This window comes from Procambarus clarkii, chromosome 91 (assembly GCF_040958095.1).
Source record: "Procambarus clarkii isolate CNS0578487 chromosome 91, FALCON_Pclarkii_2.0, whole genome shotgun sequence".
NCBI lineage: Eukaryota > Metazoa > Arthropoda > Malacostraca > Decapoda > Cambaridae > Procambarus > Procambarus clarkii.
Window position 1 is genome coordinate 295,224 of NC_091240.1, and position 24,777 is coordinate 320,000.

The 24,777-nt window shown below is 46.2% G+C and overlaps 1 protein-coding gene across 11 annotated transcripts in view; it reads right to left on the reverse strand.

Annotated features, from left to right (window-relative positions):
• Positions 1 to 24,777, reverse strand: part of LOC123773877 (ATP-sensitive inward rectifier potassium channel 12) — a 125,963-nt gene that overhangs the window by 16,839 nt on the left and 84,347 nt on the right. For 10 of the 11 annotated variants that reach the window (XM_069318596.1, XM_069318594.1, XM_069318592.1 and 7 more), the window contains 2 exons: positions 10,539 to 10,713; positions 355 to 513 (listed from right to left, as the gene is read on the reverse strand). In XM_069318596.1, coding sequence (XP_069174697.1) covers positions 355 to 513; positions 10,539 to 10,713 — 334 coding nt within the window. Of the gene's footprint in view, positions 1 to 354; positions 514 to 10,538; positions 10,714 to 15,820; positions 15,965 to 24,777 lie in introns of those variants that run through there. The other variant, XM_069318598.1, reaches the window with a different exon arrangement.

The following is a 24,777-nucleotide window of genomic DNA, read 5'->3' on the forward strand; positions in this document are numbered from 1 at the left end:
CGTGCGTGCGTGTGTCGGGGGGGGGGGGGGGGGGCAACCCCCACTGCATTGGTTTGAACTCTCATCACAGCTCCTATGGATTTTCCCATTATATTTTATTTTATTTTATATTATTTTACAACAAAACGGGTTCCAGATTTGTTGTATGGTTACTTGTTCTTGAAGTAAACAAAAGTAGTAATGTAAGTGATCAAACACAAGCCATTTACAGTATATATGCCATGTAAAATTTATAGACTTCATACATTTGTTCAATAACATAATTGGATTCCAATCAAAATTATACCAAAAACTGTGTCAAAGAAATACACTGATGTATTTGAAATACCACCATTAATAAGAAATGTGTACTACCTGAAACCATAGCCTATTGTGTGTTGGGTCTCGATTGAGTAAAGAAAGCTGCCGGTGAAGCCCCGGACATTCTGTACACAGGGCGTGTGGTCCAGGATTTCTTGATCATCTCCATGCACTTTGATGATCATGTACCAGATGAAAGCAAAAATTAGCCAACTGCAAAAGGAAATTATTAGTGTTAAACACAAAAAAACAAAACAATTAAAGCAATGACTGTAGTTCTTTAATTGAGATAGGCCTATATAAAAAAAATATTGGAAGTACAGTATTATCTTGTAATTTGAAAGAAAAGTGTTCTAAGATTGGTATATCTGTAACTTAGCATACTTACCCTCAGAAATGGCATGTTAAGCAAAATGTGCACAAATTAATAAAATAATTCAAGCTAAGTACGGTGTGTGCTCACAAAACCAAGGGCTTCACATTACTGAAAATGAAAATCATTAAGCATATTTTTCTACTTAAAACTTAACTTTGAATATACTAATGCTAAAACAATTACTCTCCTTCACCCTCTTGCAACATTACATGTGGTATGACAGTTCTTCAGCTCGTAGGCCTGTTACCAGCCTATAAACTTGACTGTTCTGACAACGTCTACTATAGTAGTAGGCATCAGTCTTGAGAGTTGTTGTTAAAGATTCGCTACCCGGAACAAAAAGTTCCAAGTAACACGGGAGACTATGGAGTTGTGCTCTGGGTGTCGGTCTGGAGTGGCCTCTCCAGGGCGCAAAGCCAGGGTACGTTGATATGGGGAAGAAGTTGTCACCCATGCAGCAGGTCCCCTCCCTCTCCACGGCGCTAAAAGTCTCCAATGGAAAGGCAAACGCCAATACAATTGGTTCCAGTGCCGTTGCAGGAACTGTCAGAACGAAGCTGAAGGTAACAACTTACGTCCTCTAATTACTCAACACAAAGCTGCTATTAGGACAATATCCAATTCTGGCCCCAGACATCACTCGGTACCCCTACTCAAATCTCTGAATATGTTAGACATTAAGTCACTGCACATTCTCTCATGTGTATTATACATATATAAGACGCTTAACTATAATGCCAATCCTGATCTCAAAAGCTTCATAGAAGGTTGTAACAGAACCCATGAGCACCACACCAGAAATAAACACAGTTTTGATATTCCTAGAGTACGACTTAATCAAACCAGAAATGCTCTACAAATCAAGGGGCCCAGAATGTGGAATGACCTTCCCAACCATGTTAAAGACAGTACCTCTCTCAACCAGTTTAAGTTAAAAACGAAGCTATACCTAATAAATTCCCTGTAACCTACCTTACCCCTCTATTGTCAACCCATGTATGCTTTTTTTTTTTTTTTTTTTTTTTTTTCTTCAAATCAACGCTGTTTGAATGTAATTTTCTGTAATAATTTGTAATTGTATTTGTGCTGCTTTTTCAACAATGTTCCCCCCTCTTTTACCTCTATTTTTATTTGTACTCAACGCATTTTTCCTGCCCGAAACGCTCTGCGTAATAGTGGCTTTAGGCATTGTATGTACTAGCTCTATCTATAAAGCCAACAAACTTTGTAAAATCTCTTTATGTATGTACCTTTACCTAAATAAAAATTATTATTATTATTATATAACTAACTGCAGCTCTGAAGTTTACCTGAAAGTTGGTAAAAGAAGGCACAGGGACATTGTCAGAATATACTGCAAACCTCTCCCCCCAAAAACAAACCTGCTCACCTGGACATCCTCCCCTCTTCAAACCTGCTCGTCTGGACATCCTCCCCTCCCCAAACCTGCTCGTCTGGACATCCTCCCCTCCCCAAACCTGCTCACCTGGACAACCTCCTCCCCCCTCCTCCAATGTTCACCCTATAGTTAAGGATGATAGAACAGAATTAATCTATAGATCTTGGGAGGAAAACTATAGGAAACAGAGAGAAAAGAACTAGTGAGAATATATTTCCAGCGCAAACACACAAACCTCGAGCAAACATTGGCGGTACAGGGAAGACAATAGCAATTTAAATGTCTATATATGGAATGTTTATTAATTTACACAGCCTATATTGCATCACTACTAAGAGTTCCCAATACTGTCTTAATTGTAATCTGCAACACATGAAGCATGTGTTGTTTCAAAAGTTTCAAAAACTGTTGGCATTCTTTCTAAGATCAGATATTATGTACCCCGCCCTGCCCTGGTTACTCTCTATTACTCCCTCATCTATCCATACCTCAACTATGGTATTTGTGCTTGGGGTTCTACTACCCAAAATCATTTACGTCCTCTTATTACCCAACACAAAGCTGCTATTAGGACAATATCCAACTCTGGCCCCAGACATCACTCGGTACCCTTACTCAAATCTCTGAATATGTTAGATATTAAGTCACTGCACATTCTCTCTTGTGTATTATACATATATAAAACGCTGAACTGTAATGCCAATCCTGACCTCAAAAGCTTCATTGAAGGTTGTAACAGAACCCATGAGCACCACACCAGAAATAAATATAGTTTTGATATTCCTAGAGTACGACTTAAACTAGAAATGCTCTACAAATCAAGGGACCCAGAATGTGGAATGACCTTCCCAACCATGTTAAAGACTGTACCTCTCTCAACCAGTTTAAGATAAAAACTAAACACTACCTAATAAATTCCCTGTAACCTACCTCACTCCTCTATTGTCAACCCACGTCTGTTATTTTTTTTTAATCAACACTGTCAACCTATTGTATTTGTGCTGCTTTTTCAGTCATGTTCCCCCTTTTTTTTTTATCTTTATTTGTATTTGTTTTCAACACTTTTTATTCTTTATGCTCAATTAGTATTAAGTTCTAGATATTAATGTTTTTCTTGCCCGAAACGCATTGCGTAATAGTGGCTTTAGGCATTGTATGTACTAGCTCTATCTATATATCAATCCATTAATGTAACATCACTTGTATGTATGTACCTTACCTGAATAAACATATTTATTTATTTATTTTATTTGTTGCAGACTCGCTTGCATTATTGAGCGAGTACCAAGGTTTACAATAAGGCCAATACTCGAGTAGAGAGGACTATCTTCTTGAGGTTATCTTGAGATGACTTTCGGGGCTTAGTGTCCCCGCGGCCCTGTCCTCGACCAGGCCTCCTTTTTGTTACACACCCCCAGGAAGCAGCCCATAGCAGCTGTCTAAATCCCAGGTACCTATATACTGCTAGGTGAACAGGAGCATCAGGGTGAAAGAAACTGCCAATTTGTTTCTGCCTCCGCCAGGGATCGAACCCGGAACCTTAGGACTACGAATCCCGAGCATTGTCCACTCGGCCATCAGGCTCCTCTCCAAGGTAATAAGAGATCTGTTAAACACCACTACTGGAGGAGAGAGGCACAAGGAATATGATCTCTACATACAAAATACTGAGGTGTAAGCAAGGTTGAAAAGAACAGCGGGAAATATAGGCAAAACTTAAAAATGGTGGCCTTTTTGTGGTCAGTAAGTGTTCAAGTTGAATGTATTAAAAGAAGACGTTAAAGCCATCTTCAGCTACAACTTCAAGAGAAATACAACAGAAGATTAAAATAAAATGCACTGGGTATAACATTTGTGAAGATGGGCCATGAAGAGCTAAAATTACATCTCCGTAATAATTGATAGGTAAACACCCGGACCGGGGGGGGGGGCCGGGGCCACCCGGACACGTGGGGGGGGGGGGCGGGGCCACCCGGACACGTGGGGGGGGGCGGGGCCACCCGGACACGTGGGGGGGGCGGGGCCACCCGGACACGTGGGGGGGGGAGGGGGGCGGGGCCACCCGGACACCGGGGGAGGGGGGCGGGGCCACCCGGACACCGGGGGAGGGGGGCGGGGCCACCCGGACACCGGGGGAGGGGGGCGGGGCCACCCGGACACCGGGGGAGGGGGGCGGGGCCACCCGGACACCGGGGGAGGGGGGCGGGGCCACCCGGACACCGGGGGAGGGGGGCGGGGCCACCCGGACACCGGGGGGGGGGGGGTGTGGCACCCGGACACGGGGGGGGGGGGCCGGGTGGTTTATCCTTCAACATCTTATGTTTTCACCCTTGATGATTGTATCCACATCTACATCCTGGTAGCACTATGCTGCCAGGATGTAGATGTGGATACAATCATCAAGGGAGACAACATACGTATGTTGAGGGATAAACATTTCCAGGTTATTATTCCCCCTGAGCTGCAGGCCAGGAAGACAATAATCTTGAAGAGACTTGATGCAGGAATTACTGAAGACACCCCAGAAAATATTAAACACGATATAGAACGGAGGAATGAGTGGGCCAAGGTAGAAGAGGTAATCCTCATGCCGAGATTGTCTAACATGATGAAAATAAGGTTTGAAGAAATCTCCATGGCACAGAAAGCCCTCAGCCAAGGTATCCATTGCAACTACTATCACCTTAGCACGGACAACAACAACCTTGAGCAGGAGAAATATTATAAAATTACTGTCGGAAAATCCGACACCATTTAATAATCATACAGATAATAACTGTATTACCAACAAGTTACCCATAGAAAACGTAACTTGTAGTGGAATTACCGTCTATAGAAAACGGGATATCATCACCACATACTATTATATTCTCCACCTATTATGGTGGGAATTATTCTTAAATACATTAGTCTTTGGACTTTACCATCATAAAAACATCTTATATAAATTAACTTAATTATCAATATTAAAGTAGAGTAAATGTGACCCTTCTATCACTTTCTGAAATCTGGACAAAGTAGGCCAGGCGTCAGGGAGGAAGGAGGGAGCCATTGTTGTGTCACCTCCGAGACGTGTGGAGCATATTTAGCTCCTATCATATCTGGACAATGTCGGCCAGTAACGTCAATAGTATGGAGTGTTAAACAGCCATTGTATATTGAGACCAGAGGCTCACACGGGAGCAAATTCGGCTCCTGTTAAATTTACTTGGACGTAGTGTTATGGAAACCAAAGGTACCATCTCCAACACGCTGTCTACAAATTCAAGTTAAGTGTCTATCCGAAACCCATTTATCATTCATTTATGGCCATTAATGTCAGGATATAGGGTGCCCGGTTAGATCACGTGGAAACCTCAAACTAAAGGTAATTAAGCCAGGTCTTCAATGTTCCATGTACTGTATAGTGTTTTCTCTGATATACTTGTCATATATAGGTATCTGGCTTCACAGCTAGCGCACTTTTGACAGGTCAAGACGAGGATGCAAGATTTTGTGCACCAGTTACTGGGTGATGGAAGCTGCCTCAAAGAGGATAATTTGGTGTCTACACCCTAGTTATACCTGGTGGACTAACCTGCTGTACTATAAGATAAGGAACCTCATCAATGTATGTAGCTATTACTGTAGTTTGATTGGCTGCATATATTTTAATTTAATAACCCCCCCCTAATGTGTAGAGGATCGATTTGTGAGATTATAAGATTATTGCAGAAATACAGTCCACTTATCATTATACAAATTGCTATCGAAGTATATAAATTAACGTAAATATAAATTCATATAAATTAAATAAATATAAATCTCACAGGTCGGTTCCCACAATTACCCCTTGTTGGACATGCTATAGTTACGATCACACAGCCGCAGAGTCCAAACAAACGGGCTGTGTTCTGAATGTGCTGGGCAGGGACACACATACAGAGACTGCATAAATAAATCAAACCCCAAATGTCTCAACTGTGAGGGGTCCCCACCGCACACTTGCATCAATATGTCCCATTAGGAAGGTCATTCTAAAAGAAAAAAAGGCCGATGCCTTAGCAAAAAAGACAGCAATGGCCAATAATACTTATGCAGGTATAACTACCACCAATGTTTGGTCAAACAAGGTATTACATAATCCAGCAAACACTATCCCACACACTCCAACAAACATGACCTCACAGGTAAATGGGGACCTACCCACAAAGATCCTGAGCAGTATGTTCTTTGCTCATTTAGAAAACATAGTAAACCCAGGGTCATTTAGATCTGTAATTAAAGAAATGTACAAGATGAATAGTCTCCCACTGATGGAATTCCCAGACACCAACTCCACTAACATCATAAAAGCCCTGGTGGACAGCAATGTAGCCAGCACTACCCCAACTGTGACTAACTCCCAACAAGTGGCAGCACCCACGACCCCAGCAACCACCAACAAGCCAGAGGAAGATGATACAACACCAGCAGCTACCACTCAGGACCCCCGGAGACGGGCCACACACAAACAATAAAACATACAAGTACCACAGGACCAGGGACCCACAACGGCTCTCACTGATTCCCGCACACCCACACAAAATGTCACCCAAGCCTCAGTAGAGGCCCCAAACACAATCAATTTCTTCTCAAGCAAAGCAACCCACCGGGTTACCCTCAAGACCCTCCGAGACCAAATACAAACTCAGCGCATAAAATTCCAACACAACATTCCCGATGTCACTACGAATGACGTGTACGACCAGATAAGGTCAGGTACTTTTAACCCAAGACGAAACCCCATAACCATTCAACAGATAAGCAGCGAGGACTTTGACACAATGCGCAATGGTTATGGAACGATCCCAAACAATCCACATGGTGGAAGAGACCCATCAGATTCAACATAGGCATCCAGTCATTAACAATAATTTAACACAATGTTCTATGCTGGACTCCGCACAGAGCATTGGAACTCGGCAACTTGTACAGAGAAAGAGACCCTGATATAATACTCATTAACAGCCATGGAAAAAAGAATAGCGAGAAGATCAAGATCTTCAATTACAAAATTTACCAGGTCAACAGAGCTGACCAGGCCAACGATGGAGCGGCAATTGCCGTAAAAAGAAATATTCCTCACAAAATTCTAGATAACTTCCAGGAAAACTTCCTGGCAATTGAACTCCAAACTACGAAAGGTATAATCTTCATAGGAACATGTTACCAACCACCAAGATGGCCTCACCTTCCCCTTGCCGACATCATGAAACTCACCAGAAGGAACAGACCTGCCTACTTTCTGGGTGATCTGAACGCCAAGCACAGAACACTGGGACATGGAAGGAACAACCAAGCAGGAGAAGCCATCCACAATATGATAAGGAACGGAAATCTAACCCACTTGGGCCCAGACTTCCCAACTTACGTCAGACAAGGCCACAGTGGTAAACCAGACATAATACTGTCAAACAACCACCACTTCCTAAACACCCACATAGAAAGGGGCCCTGTGAGCACAAGCGACCACCTACCAATAATAATGACGCTGTCAACTAACCCCATTCAGAAACCCTCACCACCAAGACTTCAATACACTAAAACTGGCTGAGAGGCGTTCAAAAGAAGTGCACAGAAAATCAGTCACAGATTTTAATGGAAAGGAAACATCATGCATAAACGCCGAGTTAAATACATGGATAAACACCATAGAAAAATGCATGACTGATCACATTCCCGTAGCTCACCACATAACGCTCCCACACCCCCCAGCCACTGAGGCGCTCAGGACACTGCAAACCAGATATAACAATCTTCTACAACTCATAACACAACACGGGTGGACGGATGAGCGCAAAAGACTACAAAGGGAACTACAAGATGAGCTGCAAGATCTGTGCAAAACAGAGTACACCAAACAATGGGATGACCTAATAAGCAAAATCCAAGTCGACTACAGAAACCCGGGAAAGTTCTGGAAAAAAGTAAAGACCCTGATGGGAAGCTCTTCTGAGGAAACACCCTACATCATAGACGCCTCAGGAAATAAACTCTATGAGAGAGAAAAAGAGCAGGAATTCAGGAAGTTCTGGGAAAAAAATTTCAGGATAAACCCGGAAGAAAATTAAAATTTTTGCCCAATTAATGAAAGGGAAATTACAACCCAAGTCGATAACAGAGCTGCAGCACTACTCCCGACGCAAACAATAGACCTTAACAACATACGCGATGACTGCCACCTTATGAAACAACCATTGCAGAGGTCCATAAAACAATTATGGGTTTCAAGAACAAGGCGCCGGGCAACAGCAAGATAGATAAGATGGTATTATCCAACCTACCAGTGATTGCACTCCATCAATACACATGTATCTTAAATGCAGCTCTTGCATCTGGACTATTCCCCACATACTTCAAGAATGCCACAATAAGATTAATCCCCAAGCCAGGTAAACCCCCAACCCATCTTAAGGGTTATCTTGAGATGATTTCGGGGCTTGTGTCCCCGCGGCCCGGTCCTCGACCAGGCCTCCACCCCCAGGAAGCAGCCCGTGACAGCTGACTAACACCTAGGTACCTATTTTACTACTAGGTAACAGGGGCAAGGGTGAAAGAAACTGCCCATTGTTTCTCGCCGGCGCCTGGGATCGAATCCAGGACCTCAGGATCTTAAGTCCAGCGTGCTGTCCGCTCGGCCGACCGGCTCCCTTTACTGAAAACCTTCCTTTACAGTACTCCCATACTGAAAACTACAGGCCAATTTCCCTCCTCGAAGTACCAGGTAAAATATTCGAAAAAATTATCAGAGACTTGTGAAGTACATGGAAGAGGAAGGGAAGTACAACACCAGGCAGCATGGGTTTAGAAACCGCAGAGGGGCCCATACAGCTATAGCCCTGATCTACGAGCATATAGCCAACGCAGTGTCGAAAAAAGATCAATGTAATATAGTGCTTAGGGACGTCTCGAAAGCCTTCGATAAAGTGTGGCACACAGGCCTAAAATATAAGATATCTGAACTAGGGCTTCCTGAGAGATTTACTGCTACTCTCTGCAGCTTTATAGACAATAGAACTGCTAGGCTTAATATCGGCAGCTACTTGGGTGACGTAATAGAACTGAAAAGTGGAGTACCACAAGGAAGCTGCCTCTCCCCCACTCTATTCAACATATATACAGCTGACCTACCCCAACCCCGACATGGAGAATACATCACATACGCTGACGATGTCACCCAAATAATTTGCCAACCGGGACCATCAAAGCCGCTACTAGCCGACAAGACCAAGGCGGCAATTGAACTCATAAACAACTTTGAGAAGCAATGGAAAATTAGCACCAACAAACAAAAGTTTCAGATAATACACATTGCGAAAAGAAACCCAGACCCCATCATCCTTGACAATCATCCGATCCAATATGCGGAGGTAGGCAGAATACTGGGACTTATGATAAATAGAACAGGGATACAAATTCATGTAAGGGACCGACTAAGCAAAGCCAAAGTAGCATTAGGAAAACTGAGAAGATTCCGAAGCCTCAGTACTAACATTCAGATCCACCTATATAAGGCTCTAGTTCGGCCGCATCTAGAGTATCCCCCAGTACCACTACACACCATAAAGAAAACTAACATGCAGAAACTGCAAGCAGTACAAAATAAGGCACTAAGAAGAGCAGCAAAACACCGTCCACCATATGATCAGACAATCCAGGAGCTCCATGAACTCCTGAACATACAGCCACTAAACATCAGACTGCAGCACCAAGCCATCAGGGTGTGGAACACCATCGAAATGTTAGAGGACCCAATGTTTGAAAGATTGCTCCAAGATGAGACGCCCCGCTCCCACAGCTGGTGGCCCAAGAGCCTCGATTCTCTGGACGAAAACCCCGCCCCACAGTATATAATCCCCAGATGAGATATATATGTGTATATATGAACAGTTCATATATGTGTATATATGAACAACTCGATAAACAATAATGTGTGTATGAACAACAATAATAATGTGTATGAACAACTCGATAAATAATAAAAATAATAAAATAAAGAGCCTTAAACAGAATAACATGTGTGGAAGCATCGGAGTGTGTATATATGAATGCTACACAGTATTCATCTATGGACATCCATATATGGTGAAACACATGTGAAGAACCTCTCTCACACTCACAGCTCCCTGACAAAAGGGAGCCAGCTTAGCTTAGCTGCCAACACCCACACATCGTGTCAGCAAGGCGGACAGCCCGCCTGCTTTCATACCTCTCACTGTATTTCCCACTTCTATACTTTCCTTCACCTATGCCTCTCCTTCCTCTTTACTCAAAAAACAGGGGGGGGGGGGCGGGCCACCCGGACACGGGGGGAAGGGGCCGGGCCACCCGGACACGGGGGGAGGGGCCGGGCCACCCGGACACGGGGGGAGGGGCCGGGCCACCCGAACACGGGGCCCGCCTCCTGGGCCAACTATACATCCCTACACAACTGAGACTTGCCTGATGATGAAGCCAAGAAAGAAGACGAGGAGTGTCCATCGCCACTGGACGTCGACAAGGGTGGTGTAGAGGTCTTGAAGGTAGCGGGAGCGCCTCTTCTTAAGGTTGGCGTACGTCATGTTACAGTCGCCATTCTTCCTGATGATATCCTGCCGCGTCCCGGAGCTCATCAGCCCTAAAACACAAAATACATTAATACACGGTAATATAATTAATACAATACTACAATGAATTCAAAAGCTTTTATGATATCATTATTTAAATGTGAGATCTTATGAAAAACAATCTACAAATCGCCACAACGTCAGACAATTCTTGACAGTCCTATTTTTCATTGTCAAAAACCGAGGAATTTCACCTAAACGCCCAACAAATCGTTTAAGGACAGAACCTCTACTGGGCCAACGAACATCGTTATACATAAGTGGCTAGTCCTTTAATTGTGCACCGAATTTACCTCAATCAGTAAATTCTGAAGTTGTCTTTTTTTTAGAGCATGTGCATAAGTATAATTAGGTGAAATAATTATATCTTGGTTTCAATTGTCATCATTTCAAGTCCTTTAGGCCAGCTTCTGCACACAAGGCTTCCTCGTGCACAACACAATGACAGCCTACCTGTAGACGGCCAACATGTTTTGTAAACACACTCATAACACCTGCTCCCTTGTCCATCGTGCTCGGTACACCACCAGTTGTCATGGCAACTATTTCTGAATAGTCAGCTTGTTGATTAGACAATTACATATGTATTTATTATGGGTAGAGGTTGAAGAATCGAGGGGCGGCCCTAAATGCCGCGAGCCAGTAATAGTTTGCTCGCGTGTAACACCACAGTGAAACCCCCCTTCCCCAACACACATTCATCCATTGGGGTTATTCCAGTGGCATGAAGTTACCCAGCTGAAAGAATGTTAGTCTAGTTCCGCCCAGCGAGTTCAATGGCCACGCAAACACCAGACCAACAAATGTAACAAGATAATCGGTAACAACACATGCCAGCACCCCACCCCATGGTGTGGTGTATATCCACACCAACACCATGAACTCCTACACTGACCTCACCATACTGAAGAAAGAATACCTCGACCCAGAATTCAACCGCAAATCCCCAGACGGATAAATTAAATTCCTGGAAAAGGATGACGTACCAAACTACTGAGGTTGTTCTGTTCAGATATAAAGTAAGTAGTTATCAAAAGAAGGCAAGCCGGGAAGGTTATGTAGCACCAACAAATGTGCTGGATATTCATAAGGCGCTAAATATCACAAGGATGACAACACGAGAACAAAAGCGCATAAGGCGAACAACATCAAAGGTATCCGATTCACCAAGAATTCTATCAAGGGACAGATGACCGCGAGGGACAGTAGGGACACGCTACCCTTAAGAGCACGCAGTTTATTACCAGTAACAGCTAAAAAAGAGAGGCCCGCTCCTGTGCCAGGTAAGTCCACTACGGGCTCACCATAGCCCGCGCTACTAGGAACTTTTTGTTCCCAGTAGCTGAATCTATAACAACAACTTACCAGTAACAGAAGACCCAACGGATTGAGGCATTAAAAACTGGGTATTAGTCGAAATAAGGAACACCTTTGAGGGAAATGGGACAAGTGCAAATAGCCTCCTTCACGACAGCATCCGCACGCTCGTTTTTTTTATATTATTTATTTATTTATTTATTTATTTATTTATTTATAAAAGAGTTCTTACATTCTTCTACAGCCATTAGCATGCATAGCATTTTGGGAAGTCCTTAATCCTAGTATTCCCCGGAATACAACCCTGCCAAATCGTTTAACAACCAGTTACCCATCTTACTGTTGGGTAAACAGAGGCTACGGTTAAGGGGGCTCAGACGTAGGTTCGAATCCTCATCACGGCCCTTGTGCATTTGCTTACAGTTAAGGATTTGGGCTCAGTAAATCCTCCCCGGCCAGGATACGAACCCTAGCTTGCGAAACGCTAGGCGAGCGTCTTACCACTATGCCACGGGGGACTGCTCATTTAGGGAACACCAATATGGCTGGGAACCCAGCAAAACTCTACCTTCTTAAATCTGCTGTAGATAAGAAACATCTAATACAGTAATGAATTCGACGACCAAAGGATGGAAAGGATTAAAGGACTCCAGAGCCATGAGGGGCACTTCGAGTCACCTACAACAACAGATGATTGACAGCGAGAAAGCAGTTGGCGAAGACATTATAAAATTGCCTAAAGTTCTGCCATGAAGATGCTAGTCTCCAGAGGTAGGCGACACAAAGGTTCAGTCAGGAAATACAACGAAGTAGCCGACACGTCGGCAGACTTAGACCCATCTGTGAAGACGGAGAGGGAGTGCGAAGAAAAGTTAGCAAGGAAAAGGCGTTTCAGAACTGTAGGAGGGTAAAAGCTTTTTTCATGTGGATCAAGGTTCTACAAAACTTAGGAAGAGGGACTCTCCATGGGGGCAAGGATGGAACGACACGAGGAGAAACATTGGTAACACGAACCGAGAGAGAACCTTGCAAGCGAGACAATCGTACAGAAAGGGAAAGGTGGTGAAAGTAAACGCAACAGTAAAATGTGTACTTGGTTGTAACAACGATTCTTCGCGGCGGGGGTCGTATTCCAGGGACCTGCCCGAAACGCTACGCGTACTAGTGGCTGTACAAGAATGTAACAACTCTTGTATATATCTCCAAAAAAAAAGGGAACAGGGCCCACAAGAGGGGTAATGGTCAAAGTACGACATAAGCGAGAGCGAGTCTCGTGGAGACCGCGCAAAGTAGTGAACACAGTAGCGATCACAGCGATCCTGTAGAGACTGGTTTCAATATACAGGCTTAGAATAGGAGTAACGAAAGTCAGAGCTGAGGCATAGCCCAGTGTGGTGAAAAGCATTAAGACGAAGAGTTGAAGAGGCTGACGAGTAAGCAGAACAGCCATAATCGAGCATAGGCAGCACGAGAGAAGAATGAAAAAAGAGGAGCGTGCGTCTATCAGCTCCCCAGGAAGTATGGGGACAAGAAGTAAGTTAAGAGCCTTAAAACATTCAACTCAGACATAAGAGATATGGGGTGACCAAGACAAATGAGTGTCAAAGATTGACACGTGTCAAGTGTCAAAAATTCCCCAGAAGTTTAGCAGAATCTTTATACAAAAGATGATTACTATAAAGTGACAGAGGAGGGAGGGGGTCGAAGAACGACCAGCTTCCGAGTAAAGGTCATAGCACAAGTCTTAGTTGTAAAGAACTTAAAGCCATGATTAGTGGCCCATGACGACGCAGCATCAACCGCAAGTTGAAGCCCCAGTTTGAGGAAAGGCGAGCCATCACCTTGACATCAGAGGGTAAGATCGTCAACAGAGCTGAGAAAATCCCAGAAGGAAGGGAGGAAAGATCATCGAGGGCAACCAGGAAAAAAGTAGTGCTCAGAACACTACCTTGGGTACACCTTTGTATCGCAGAAAAGAAGCAGAGAGTGTGGTACCAAGCCTCACTCGAGAGAAAGCTCTGGGAGGAGATTACCAAGAAGGTCAAACGAACGGAGTTGGGACAGAATATGGTATCTCCAGGTGGTCTCATGCGACTTTGCTAGGTCAAAAAGGACAGCAACCACGGAGGTCTTTGCAGCAAAGGCAGTAAGAATACAGACCTCCAGGTTCACCAGGACATCAATCATGCTGCGACACTTGCGAAAGCCAAATTGAGAAGGGAAGAGGTGGTGATAGCGTTCCATGAACCACATCAGACGGACACTGACCATACGTTCAAAGAGTTTGCAGACGCAACTCGTGAGGGCAATGGGGCGGAAGTCTTTAGGGGATGACCCTAGAGAACCAGGTTTCCGAATAGGAAGAACAACCTCCTGAAGCCAGTCCTCAGGGACTGACGACGACTTCCAGATACGGTTATGAACACTGTTTGCATTTGCAATACAAACGTTGCAAACACTATATTTGCCTCATTTAGGAGGCCAGTTATAAGTGGCCTTTGTTCCGATACCTTACATGTTGGCAAATATGAAAGATGTTTTGGTATTTGTGGAAGTGTTGGATATTTTACTTGTGTTAATGTTTACTTGTGGTAGTGGTGCTACTGGGTCATGGTCTAGCATTTGGCAGAGTTGATGGAAGAGTTTTGTCCTTACTCGTCGTTCGTTCGTTCTCGTTCTCTCTCTCGTTCTCTCTCTCGTTCTCGTTCTCTCTCTCGTTCTCGTTCTCTCTCTCGTTCTCGTTCTCTCTCTCGTTCTCGTTCTCTCTCTCGTTCTCGTTCTCTCTCTCGTTCTCGTTCTCTCTCTCGTTCTCGTTCTCTCTCTCGTTCTCTCTCTCGTTCTCGTTCTCTCTCTCGTTCTCGTTCTCTCTCTCGTTCGTTCTCTCTCTCGTTCGTTCTCTCTCTCGTTCGTTCTCTCTCTCGTTCGTTCGTTCTCTCGTTCGTTCGTTCTCTCTCTCTCTCTCTCTCTCTCTCTCTCTCTCTCTCTCTCTCTCTCTCTCTCTCTCTCTCTCTCTCTCTCTCTCTCTCTCTCTCTCTCTCTTAACTCCTTTGTATACATGAGGGTTGCTGTATTCATAATGGTGTTTGAGAATACACCCCCCACGTCTACCAACAATGGGTTCATTGGTCGGGCGAGGCTTGACTTGGCCGAGCCTAAATTCGTAACCACACTGCTGTGAAGTTTGTTTGCATTAATTACTTCATTGTGAAGCCAATACCCATCATAGGGGTTAAGGCGGAGAGATTAGTTACATAAGGAGTTCAGGAAACGTACGCTATTTCTACAGGAAAAAAGCTTGGAAAACCTTGCTAAGCTTATGGAAAACATATAATTTAGAATTAAATATTTAGCACTTATAAGTAAATAAGTGCCTTTGAATTGGGCAACTGTTTTAAGTTGCATCATGCTGAAGGTCAAGCGTTGGCCTAGAGAGACCTTTATAAGCTTTACAGGTTTCCTATACCAGACAAAAACAGCGATGTAGGCTGTTTTCCGGTTCCCGCTCTCCCACCACGTACACAGCCTAGTACGTACCAGCTTCCCCACCACGTACCAGCCGAGTGCGTCCCAGCTCCACTATCACATTACCAACACTAGCCGCAGGTGTAAATTATATAGTGTATTAAGGACAACGGAGCCATTGTGTGGACGAGAGGCAGAAAGGTTGCACACTCACAACGGGTTCAGGTACAGGGCCACAATGATCTTTCAGCTAAACCACTTACATTTAATTTGTGGCGATTTACATTTTATTCACAAATTTACATTTGTAGTGAACTTTATATCTTTTAATTTGCCTACCATGCACCCCGCAGGCAGCTGTGGGCGGCGGCGGAGAGATAACACAGTACACTACACACAGTATACAAGCTTACACACTACACTACACACAGTATACAAGCTTGTGTATCGGCGAATATGCCGTACCAAGTTTTCATGAACTAAACACAATTATTTATCATTATCTGCTAATTACTGATTAGATTAGCACACATAGGAACGAGGCGCGTATATACATTAGTCACAAAAGTCGCTACACTCCGTTACTTCGTTGGTATTAACCAATCTGCAGACAGAGCAAGACAAAATATTATTAATTCATATTGCGAAAAACATAATATTAACTCATTGTGTCGGGGGGACAGGTAGCCAGAGTGTATTTATACATGTAAGACTCATATCGAGCCCCCCCCCCCTCAGCATGCAGCCACCCAGCAAGTTAACTCCTGCATGGGTACCTACTTACTGCTAGGTGAACAGGGCCATTAGGTGATAGGAAATGCGGCCAATCATTTCTGTTCCGCCTGGGTTCGAACCCGGAATTCTTGTTTGAGAGTCGAGAACGAATCCGACTGTAATACAAGGCCTAAATGCATGCCAAATAGACGCAGACCCCCCACATGCAGACGCAGACCCCCCACATGCAGACGCAGACCCCCCACATGCAGACGCAGACCCCCCACATACAGACGCAGACCCCCCACATACAGACGCAGACCCCCCACATACAGACGCAGACCCCCCACATGCAGACGCAGACCCCCCACATACAGACGCAGACCCCCCACATGCAGACGCAGACCCCCCACATGCAGACGCAGACCCCCCACATACAGACGCAGACCCCCCACATGCAGACGCAGACCCCCCACATACAGACGCAGACCCCCCTACATGCAGACGCAGACCCCCCCCACATGCAGACGCAGACCCCCCCCACATGCAGACCCCCCACATGCAGACGCAGACCCCCCCCACATGCAGACGCAGACCCCCCCACATGCAGACGCAGACCCCCCACATGCAGACGCAGACCCCCCCCACATGCAGACGCAGACCCCCCCCCCCACATGCAGACGCAGACCCCCCCACATGCAGACGCAGACCCCCCCCCCCACATGCAGACGCAGACCCCCCCACATGCAGACGCAGACCCCCCTACATGCAGACGCAGACCCCCCCCCACATGCAGACCCCCCCCACATGCAGACGCAGACCTCCCCCCCACATGCAGACGCAGACCCCCCCCACATGCAGACGCAGACCCCCCCCCCCACATGCAGACGCAGACCCCCCCCACATGCAGACGCAGACCCCCCCCACATGCAGACGCAGACACCCCCACATGCAGACGCAGACCCCCCCCACATGCAGACGCAGACCCCCCCACATGCAGACGCAGACCCCCCCCCCCCACATGCAGACGCAGACCCCCCCACATGCAGACGCAGACCCCCCCCCACATGCAGACGCAGACCCCCCCCCACATGCAGACGCAGACCCCCCCCCCCACATGCAGACGCAGACCCCCCCCCCCCACATGCAGACGCAGACCCCCCCCCACATGCAGACGCAGACCCCCCCCCCACATGCAGACGCAGACCCCCCCCCCACATGCAGACGCAGACCCCCCCCCCCCACATGCAGACGCAGACCCCCTCCCCACATGCAGACGCAGACCCCCCCCCACATGCAGACGCAGACCCCCCCCCCACATGCAGACGCAGACCCCCCCCGCCCACATGCAGACGCAGACCCCCCCCCCCCCCCACATGCAGACGCAGACCCCCCCCCCCCCCACATGCAGACGCAGACCCCCCCCCCCACATGCAGACGCAGACCCCCCCCCCACATGCAGACGCAGACCCCCTCCCCACATGCAGACGCAGACCCCCCCCCCCACATGCAGACGCAGACCCCCCCCCCCCACATGCAGACGCAGACCCCCCCCCCACATGCAGACGCAGACCCCCCCCGCCCACATGCAGACGCAGACCCCCCCCACATGCCGACGCAGACCCCCCCACATGCAGACGCAGACCCCCCCACATGCAGACGCAGACCCCCCCCCCACATGCCGACGCAGACCCCCCCCACATGCAGACGCAGACCCCCCCACATGCAGACGCAGACCCCCCCCACATGCCGACGCAGACCCCCCCACATGCAGACGCAGACCCCCCCCACATGCAGACGCAGACCCCCCTCCCCCACATGCAGACGCAGACCCCCCCCCACATGCAGACGCAGACCCCCCCCCCACATGCCGACGCAGACCCCCCCCCACATGCAGACGCAGACCCCCCCCCCCCCCACATGCAGACGCAGACCCCCCTCCCCCAAATGCAGACGCAGACCCCCCCCCCACATGCAGACGCAGACCCCCCCCCCCACATGCCGACGCAGACCCCCCCCCACATGCAGACGCAGACCCCCCCCCCCACATGCAGACGCAGACCCCCCTCCCCCACATGCAGACGCAGACCCCCCCCCCCACATGCAGAGTAGTAGGGATGAAGCATCAGTGGGAAGTTTTAGTGTCTGGGTGCAGGAAAATGGACCCCTTAGCGGGAAGTTGTGGTTGTGGAGTCCACTTACACTCACTGCTGAAGCTTCACTCAAGAGAGAGGGTCCAGGTTCACACCTGGGGCCAGATTCACGAAAGCACTTACGCAAACACATACGAACCTGTACATCTTTTCATAAGCTTTGGCGGCTTTGTTTCCAATTATTAAGCAGTTAATGAGCCCCGAAGCACCAGGAGGCTGTTTATAACAATAACAACAGTTGAATGGGAAGTTTTCATGCTTGTAAACTGTTTTATAAATGTAACCAAAGCCGTCAAAGATTGAGGAAAGATGTTCACGTTCGTAAGTGCTTGCGTAAGTGCTTTCGTGAATCTGGCCCCTGGAAACTTGCCGCTGATGATTCACCCGTTTAAGACCCAAGTTTTTCAGAGTTCCACTTATCGCTAAGATGCCATCAAAGACGATAAGATGCGTTTTTGATGAGTGAGTGTGATCTTGGTGTCGTCGAGATTACCATTGATGTTTCTGAGTGTATCTTGATGTCTCTGAAATTATCTCTGATGTCTCTGAGAGAAACTTGTGATAGCATGAATAGTATTCTTAAACTTTGAAACAGAGATAATTTCAAAGACATCAAAATACACTCAGAAACATCAATGTAATCTCGACGACACCAAGATTACACTCACTCATCAAAAACGCATCTTAGCGGTAAGTGGAACTCTGAAAAAATTGGGTCTTAAACGGGTGAAGCATCAGCGGCAAGTTTCCAGGTCTTCAACTGTCCCACTGGTGCTTCATCCCTACCACTATGTAGAAGCAGATCCCACATGGAGACGCAAGATGTGTATTAGGAATGTGATGAGTAGGAAACAGTGTACGTATGTTCTTGGAATGTATAAACTTGGAGTTTACGTTAGTTTTTTTTTTTTACTATATTCAGAACAGAAGTATACTTGTTGGTCAATAAGCTTTCATGTTGGCCTTAATAACCCTTCTGGAGCATACTCCTCCACTGAGGTTGATAGGCTTCAAGTCCCAACACCACGCCAAACCTTAGAAGCCTCCGTTAAAATATTAACCTCCCCCTAACCCCTCTCACACACAGCACCGCTCCTGTGCCAGGTAAGTCCACTACGGGCTCACCATAGCCCGTGCTACTTGGCACTTGTTTCAAGTGGCTGAATCTATAACAACAACAACCCCCCTACCCTAGCTATCAATTGTGTGCCCCCTCCCGGTGTTGGACTTGGGACCTATCAACTGCGGGACTTGGGACCTATCAACTGCGGGACTTGGGACCTATCAACTGCGGGACTTGGGACCTATCAACTGCGGGAGGGATACTGGCACTTGCAACAGCAAGTACACTTTAGAGAAGCAATGTATTAAATATTAAAGTATCTTGGTATAAACATTTTCTATGCATATATTATAATATGTTGAGTTGCTTGGGTTCGTACGTTTCTAGTCAGACAAAAGTGAGTTGCAATTTTTAGGGAGTTGTAAATCAAGAGAGCTGCTGCTGTCTGTGTGCACTGTGTGACTTGCGCTCCCTGGAGGCAGGGAGCGCCAGACATGTGTTACACAGTCTTTGGCGTCATAGTCGTCTCTGTGTCGCCAGTCGCGGCCCCATACTCTTAAAACACCTATAAATACACATTAGCGCCACACTAATGAGCCACCAGCCTCTGCACACACCACAAACACTCACTGTATAAACATCCCGTCAGAGTGATTCTCCACCTTTCTACGGTGATGAGACGCTTCAGCTGACCGCGCCACGAGTGTGGTGGTGCGCACTGAACAGATTAGGCAAAATTGTAATTAATTTTGTCAATAAAGATGTTAATAATAATAACTGAACACTGGCTGCGGGGACACGAGGGACAATCTCTATATGGAGTACTGCGAACATGTTGTTCTTCCCACTATTGATTTTCCTTTCTCTGGCTCCGATATGTTGATGACATTTTGGCTCTATGGCTTCTTGACCCTAGTCGTTTCCAGCACTTCCTCTCCTACCTTAATCTGGCTCTTGTCATCAATTTCAAGGTTGAATGGACTTAATTCTCTCCTTCCTTTTCATGGCGTTCATGTTCACAGCTCTGCCCGGTTTCTCTTTCTCTGTTTACTGCAAACCCAAGCACAGTGGTATGTACATTTGTTAGGACGCCTTGATGTGGTGGGTGCCTTGCTTATCTCTGCCAACTGTCAACTCTGTAGTCTCCAGGAACAAGGCGCCCCTTGTATACCCCAAGCTCCCCTCGCCCTGCGCTCACTCTCACACGCCAGCTAGTTAACATGGCCCAGTATATATTATATATTTTATTAATTAAATAAAATGCCACGTGTTTTTTACTGCATTCTTCCCACTGACAAGCAAACAATCGCCAATCACGAACACTGGTGGCAGTGGTGGGGTAAAGGCTCTCTAGAAATTGCACACTTACTAACAATTTCTCCGGCTATGAATGGGGCTATTAGTGTGCAACAATATTCAACCCTAGAGAGCACTTGTGTCTTGAAAAGTATCATTGGTATAGCATCCCTTGTTATGAAGGTCCGTGTTAACCAACCTGTCATTTTTTTTTAGCAGACGTGACAGCTACTTTATTGTACTCTTTAAATGTAAGGTCTTCCCGCATGCTTTTTCGTTCTATAGTGTGATTTGATTCCTATATATAGTTTGCTTCCGTTTTTATATTTTCGCTTTTTCCATATCGCAGGAGCTGAAGCATATTTCCATCAGTTATATTATTATCTGTGGGCCATTGAAAGACCCGATTTACGTCAGACTGGAGGTTGCCGTGTCCTATACTGTCTATTTGCATGACAATTCTAGTGTCACTTGCAAATGATCATACAGTGCTGTAGTTTGTGTCCTTGTCTACATCTGTTAGTGTCCTTGTCTACATCTGTTAGTGTCCTTGTCTACATCTGTTAGTGTCCTTGTCTACATCTGTTAGTGTCCTTGTCTACATCTGTTAGTGTCCTTGTCTACATCTGTTAGTGTCCTTGTCTACATCTGTTAGTGTCCTTGTCTACATCTGTTAGTGTCCTTGTCTACATCTGATATGAGGATGAGGGAAAGTATCAGAGCAAGTACGGTTATCTTGAGGTTATCTTGAGATGATTTCGGGGCTTTAGTGTCCCCGCGGCCCGGTCCTCGACCAGGCCTCCACCCCCAGGAAGCAGCCCGTGACAGCTGACTCACTCCCAGGTACCTATTCACTGCTAGGTAACAGGGGCATTCAGGGTGAAAGAAACTTTGCCCATTTGTTTCTGCCTCGTGCGGGAATCGAACCCGCGCCACAGAATTACGAGCCCTGCGCGCTATCCACCAGGCTACGAGGCCCCTGGTGGACGGTACCTTTGAGGACTGAGCTGTTCACAGTAGATAATCCAGATTTTACTCAAATCAAATGTTTATGCAGGTAAATGTACATACGAGTTACAACAATGTTAGATTTCTAGATAGAGCTAGTACATACAATGCCTAAAGCCACTATACAAGGTGTATAGGTATTATTGTTGGTGTTGGGCTTTGTTGTGGCCTAGTGTTGTACTCTAACTTTATGGATGACTTTCTTCGCAATAAAGCCGGTGTACCACCTGTAACAAACAGATGGCGCTAACAAAATTGACAGTAGCCATTGCTGCGACCATCACACTGCGACCATATCTAGTAAAGCATAAGACTAAACTGGAAAAGGTTCAAAGGTTTACCACCAGACTAGTATCGGAACTGAGGGGTATGAGCTACGAGGAGAGACTACGGGAATTAAACCTCAGGCCACTGGGAGACATGTAACGGGGGGGTGGGGGAAATAGCTCTATCTTGTCCATTATTCCACCCCCCCAGTTAACTAACGAGGCCGGGTGAAACAGCTCTCTCTAGTCCGTTATCCCATCCTCAGTTAGCTAACTATTCTAGAGCACTCCCAGAGTTCCTAAGGCAACCTTTCTCGTTCAACATCTTGTAACCTAGGTATTTGACTACCTAGGTGCTAAGACTACAAGGCGCCGTAACTGGATCAGCTACCCGAAACTCTAGAATACATTTCACTGCCACAAACGTATACGAGAAAACGAAAGAAATGATTAGTGAAGTAATTAGTGAGGGTTTGGGGTGAGAGGTAGAGAGGTGGGAGGAGCGAGGAGGGTCATTAGTTGAAAGTGAGAGTTTAGAGAGGGGTGGAGGGAGAGGTGTAGATAGATAGTAGTAGAAGAGTAGATAGTAGAAGTAGAAGAGTAGATAGTAGAAGACGAAATGCTGCCACCATCCATTCATGATCATTACATACAAGACAAGGAATGGAACTTTTCTGTATCACAAAATTCTCAAAAGATGTTATCAAGGTCATTATTAGTATGTCCCATCTTTATCATGTACTCAGTAAAATCATGGAACCAGTAATCACAGAGGCTTTCTCACCTCAACTCAACTCTAGGGGACACAGTTAAAGGCAATGTAAATAATAAATTCAATTATATTTCACATACTAAGTATCATAATTTAAGCAATGTTCAAGATATATATATGTCAAAGTGAGTCATCCTCCAAGAATCTGAGAACACTACAACTGACTGCCCCTGATCATCACACAACACTTGTAAAACACGACCAAGTCACCTTAATGTTCAACTCACCCAGTGTCTGCCTATAGCTGGATAGAGAGGGGGGGGGGGTCTGTAGTGGACCGAGACTGTCCCGCCCTGCCGGCCGACAGCCTCCCTGCTAGGCTGTCTTCTCTGCTTTGCTGGCTCCTCTGTTAATGCTCTCGAATCGATCGCTCTCCTGAGTATATATTGGGGAACCTAGAAACTAACTTCGCCCACAAGTAGATAGCCTCAGGCACTCCTTAAACGTCGGCATGTTGGAAGGCTACCAGGCTCCAATTATAAGATTAGTAGAAGTAAGGTGAAATTCGCATGATCTGACCTCAGGTCACTTGGTGGTCATTAACTTCTTAGAGGTGTGAAACTCCAGCCGACAACTTGGCACCTTCTCAAATCCCTGTCTGTGACTCATGTACTCTATGTATGTAATAAATACAACTAAACCAAACACCTTACAGTGTTACAGACAGAAGAGTTAGAGGGGACATGATCACCACATATAAGATTCTCAGAGGAATTGATAGGGTAGATAAAGACAGACTTTTAACACAAGGGGCACACGCACTAGGGGACACGGGTGGAAATTGAGTGCCCAAATGAGCCATAGAGACGTTAGAAAGAATTTTTTCTGTGTCAGAATAGTAGACTAATGGAATGCATTAGGAAGGTGATGGGGTGCATTAGGAAGTGAAGGTGACATACACAGCTTCAAGTGAAGATACGATAGAGCCCAGTAGGCTCAGGAACCTGTACATTAGTTGATTGACAGTTGAGAGGCGGGACCAAAGAGTCAGAGCTCAACCCCGCAAGTACAACTAGGTAAGTACATTCATATATCATAATCCGTGCAGTGTTGGTTCAGCCGGAACTGCTCGTAACTGATAACAGGAGACATTCAGTTCAACACATCAGTAGTTCTTGTTTTGTTAGAGTACAATACAGTATCGTGATCAGTTCCATGGACCCCCGGCTGGGAACTACTATGGTGGGTTGAGGTGCTGGAGGTATTGGGGAATGATAATTCGTTTCGGGGACAAGAAGCCTGCGTATATAGTTCAGGCTTGTATCAAGGTCCCTCGAATGTCGAACTACTGATCCTCCCCAGGATGTAACCCCACAACACTTGCCTGACTCCCGGGTACCTATTTACTGCTGGGTGAACAGAAGTATAAATAAAAGGAAACTTGCCCAACCATTTCTGCCCCGCCTGGGAATTGATCCCGCGGAATCCCCAATTATGATTTATCTCCTGTACCCGGTGTTTTGTGTGTGTGTGTGTGTACTCACCTAATTGTACTTGCGGGGGTTGAGCTCTGGCTCTTTGGTCCCGCCTCTCAACCGTCAATCAACTGGTGTACAGATTCCTGAGCCTATTGGGCTCTATCATATCTACATTTGAAACTGTGTATGGAGTCAGCCTCCACCACATCACTTCCTAATGCATTCCATTTACTAACTACTCTGACACTGAAAAAGTTCTTTCTAATGTCTCTGTGGCTCATTTGGGTACTCAGCTTCCACCTGTGTCCCCTTGTTCGCAGTCCCACCAGTGTTGAATAGTTCATCCTTGTTTACCCGGTCTATTCCCCTGAGGATTTTGTAGGTTGTGATCATGTCCCCCCTTGCTCTTCTGTCTTCCAGTGTCGTAAGGTGCATTTCCCGCAGCCTTTCCTCATAACTCATGCCTCTTAGTTCTGGGACTAGTCTAGTAGCATACCTTTGGACTTTTTCCAGCTTCGTCTTGTGCTTGACAAGGTACGGGCTCCATGCTGGGGCCGCATACTCCAGGATTGGTCTTACATATGTGGTGTACAAGATTCTGAATGA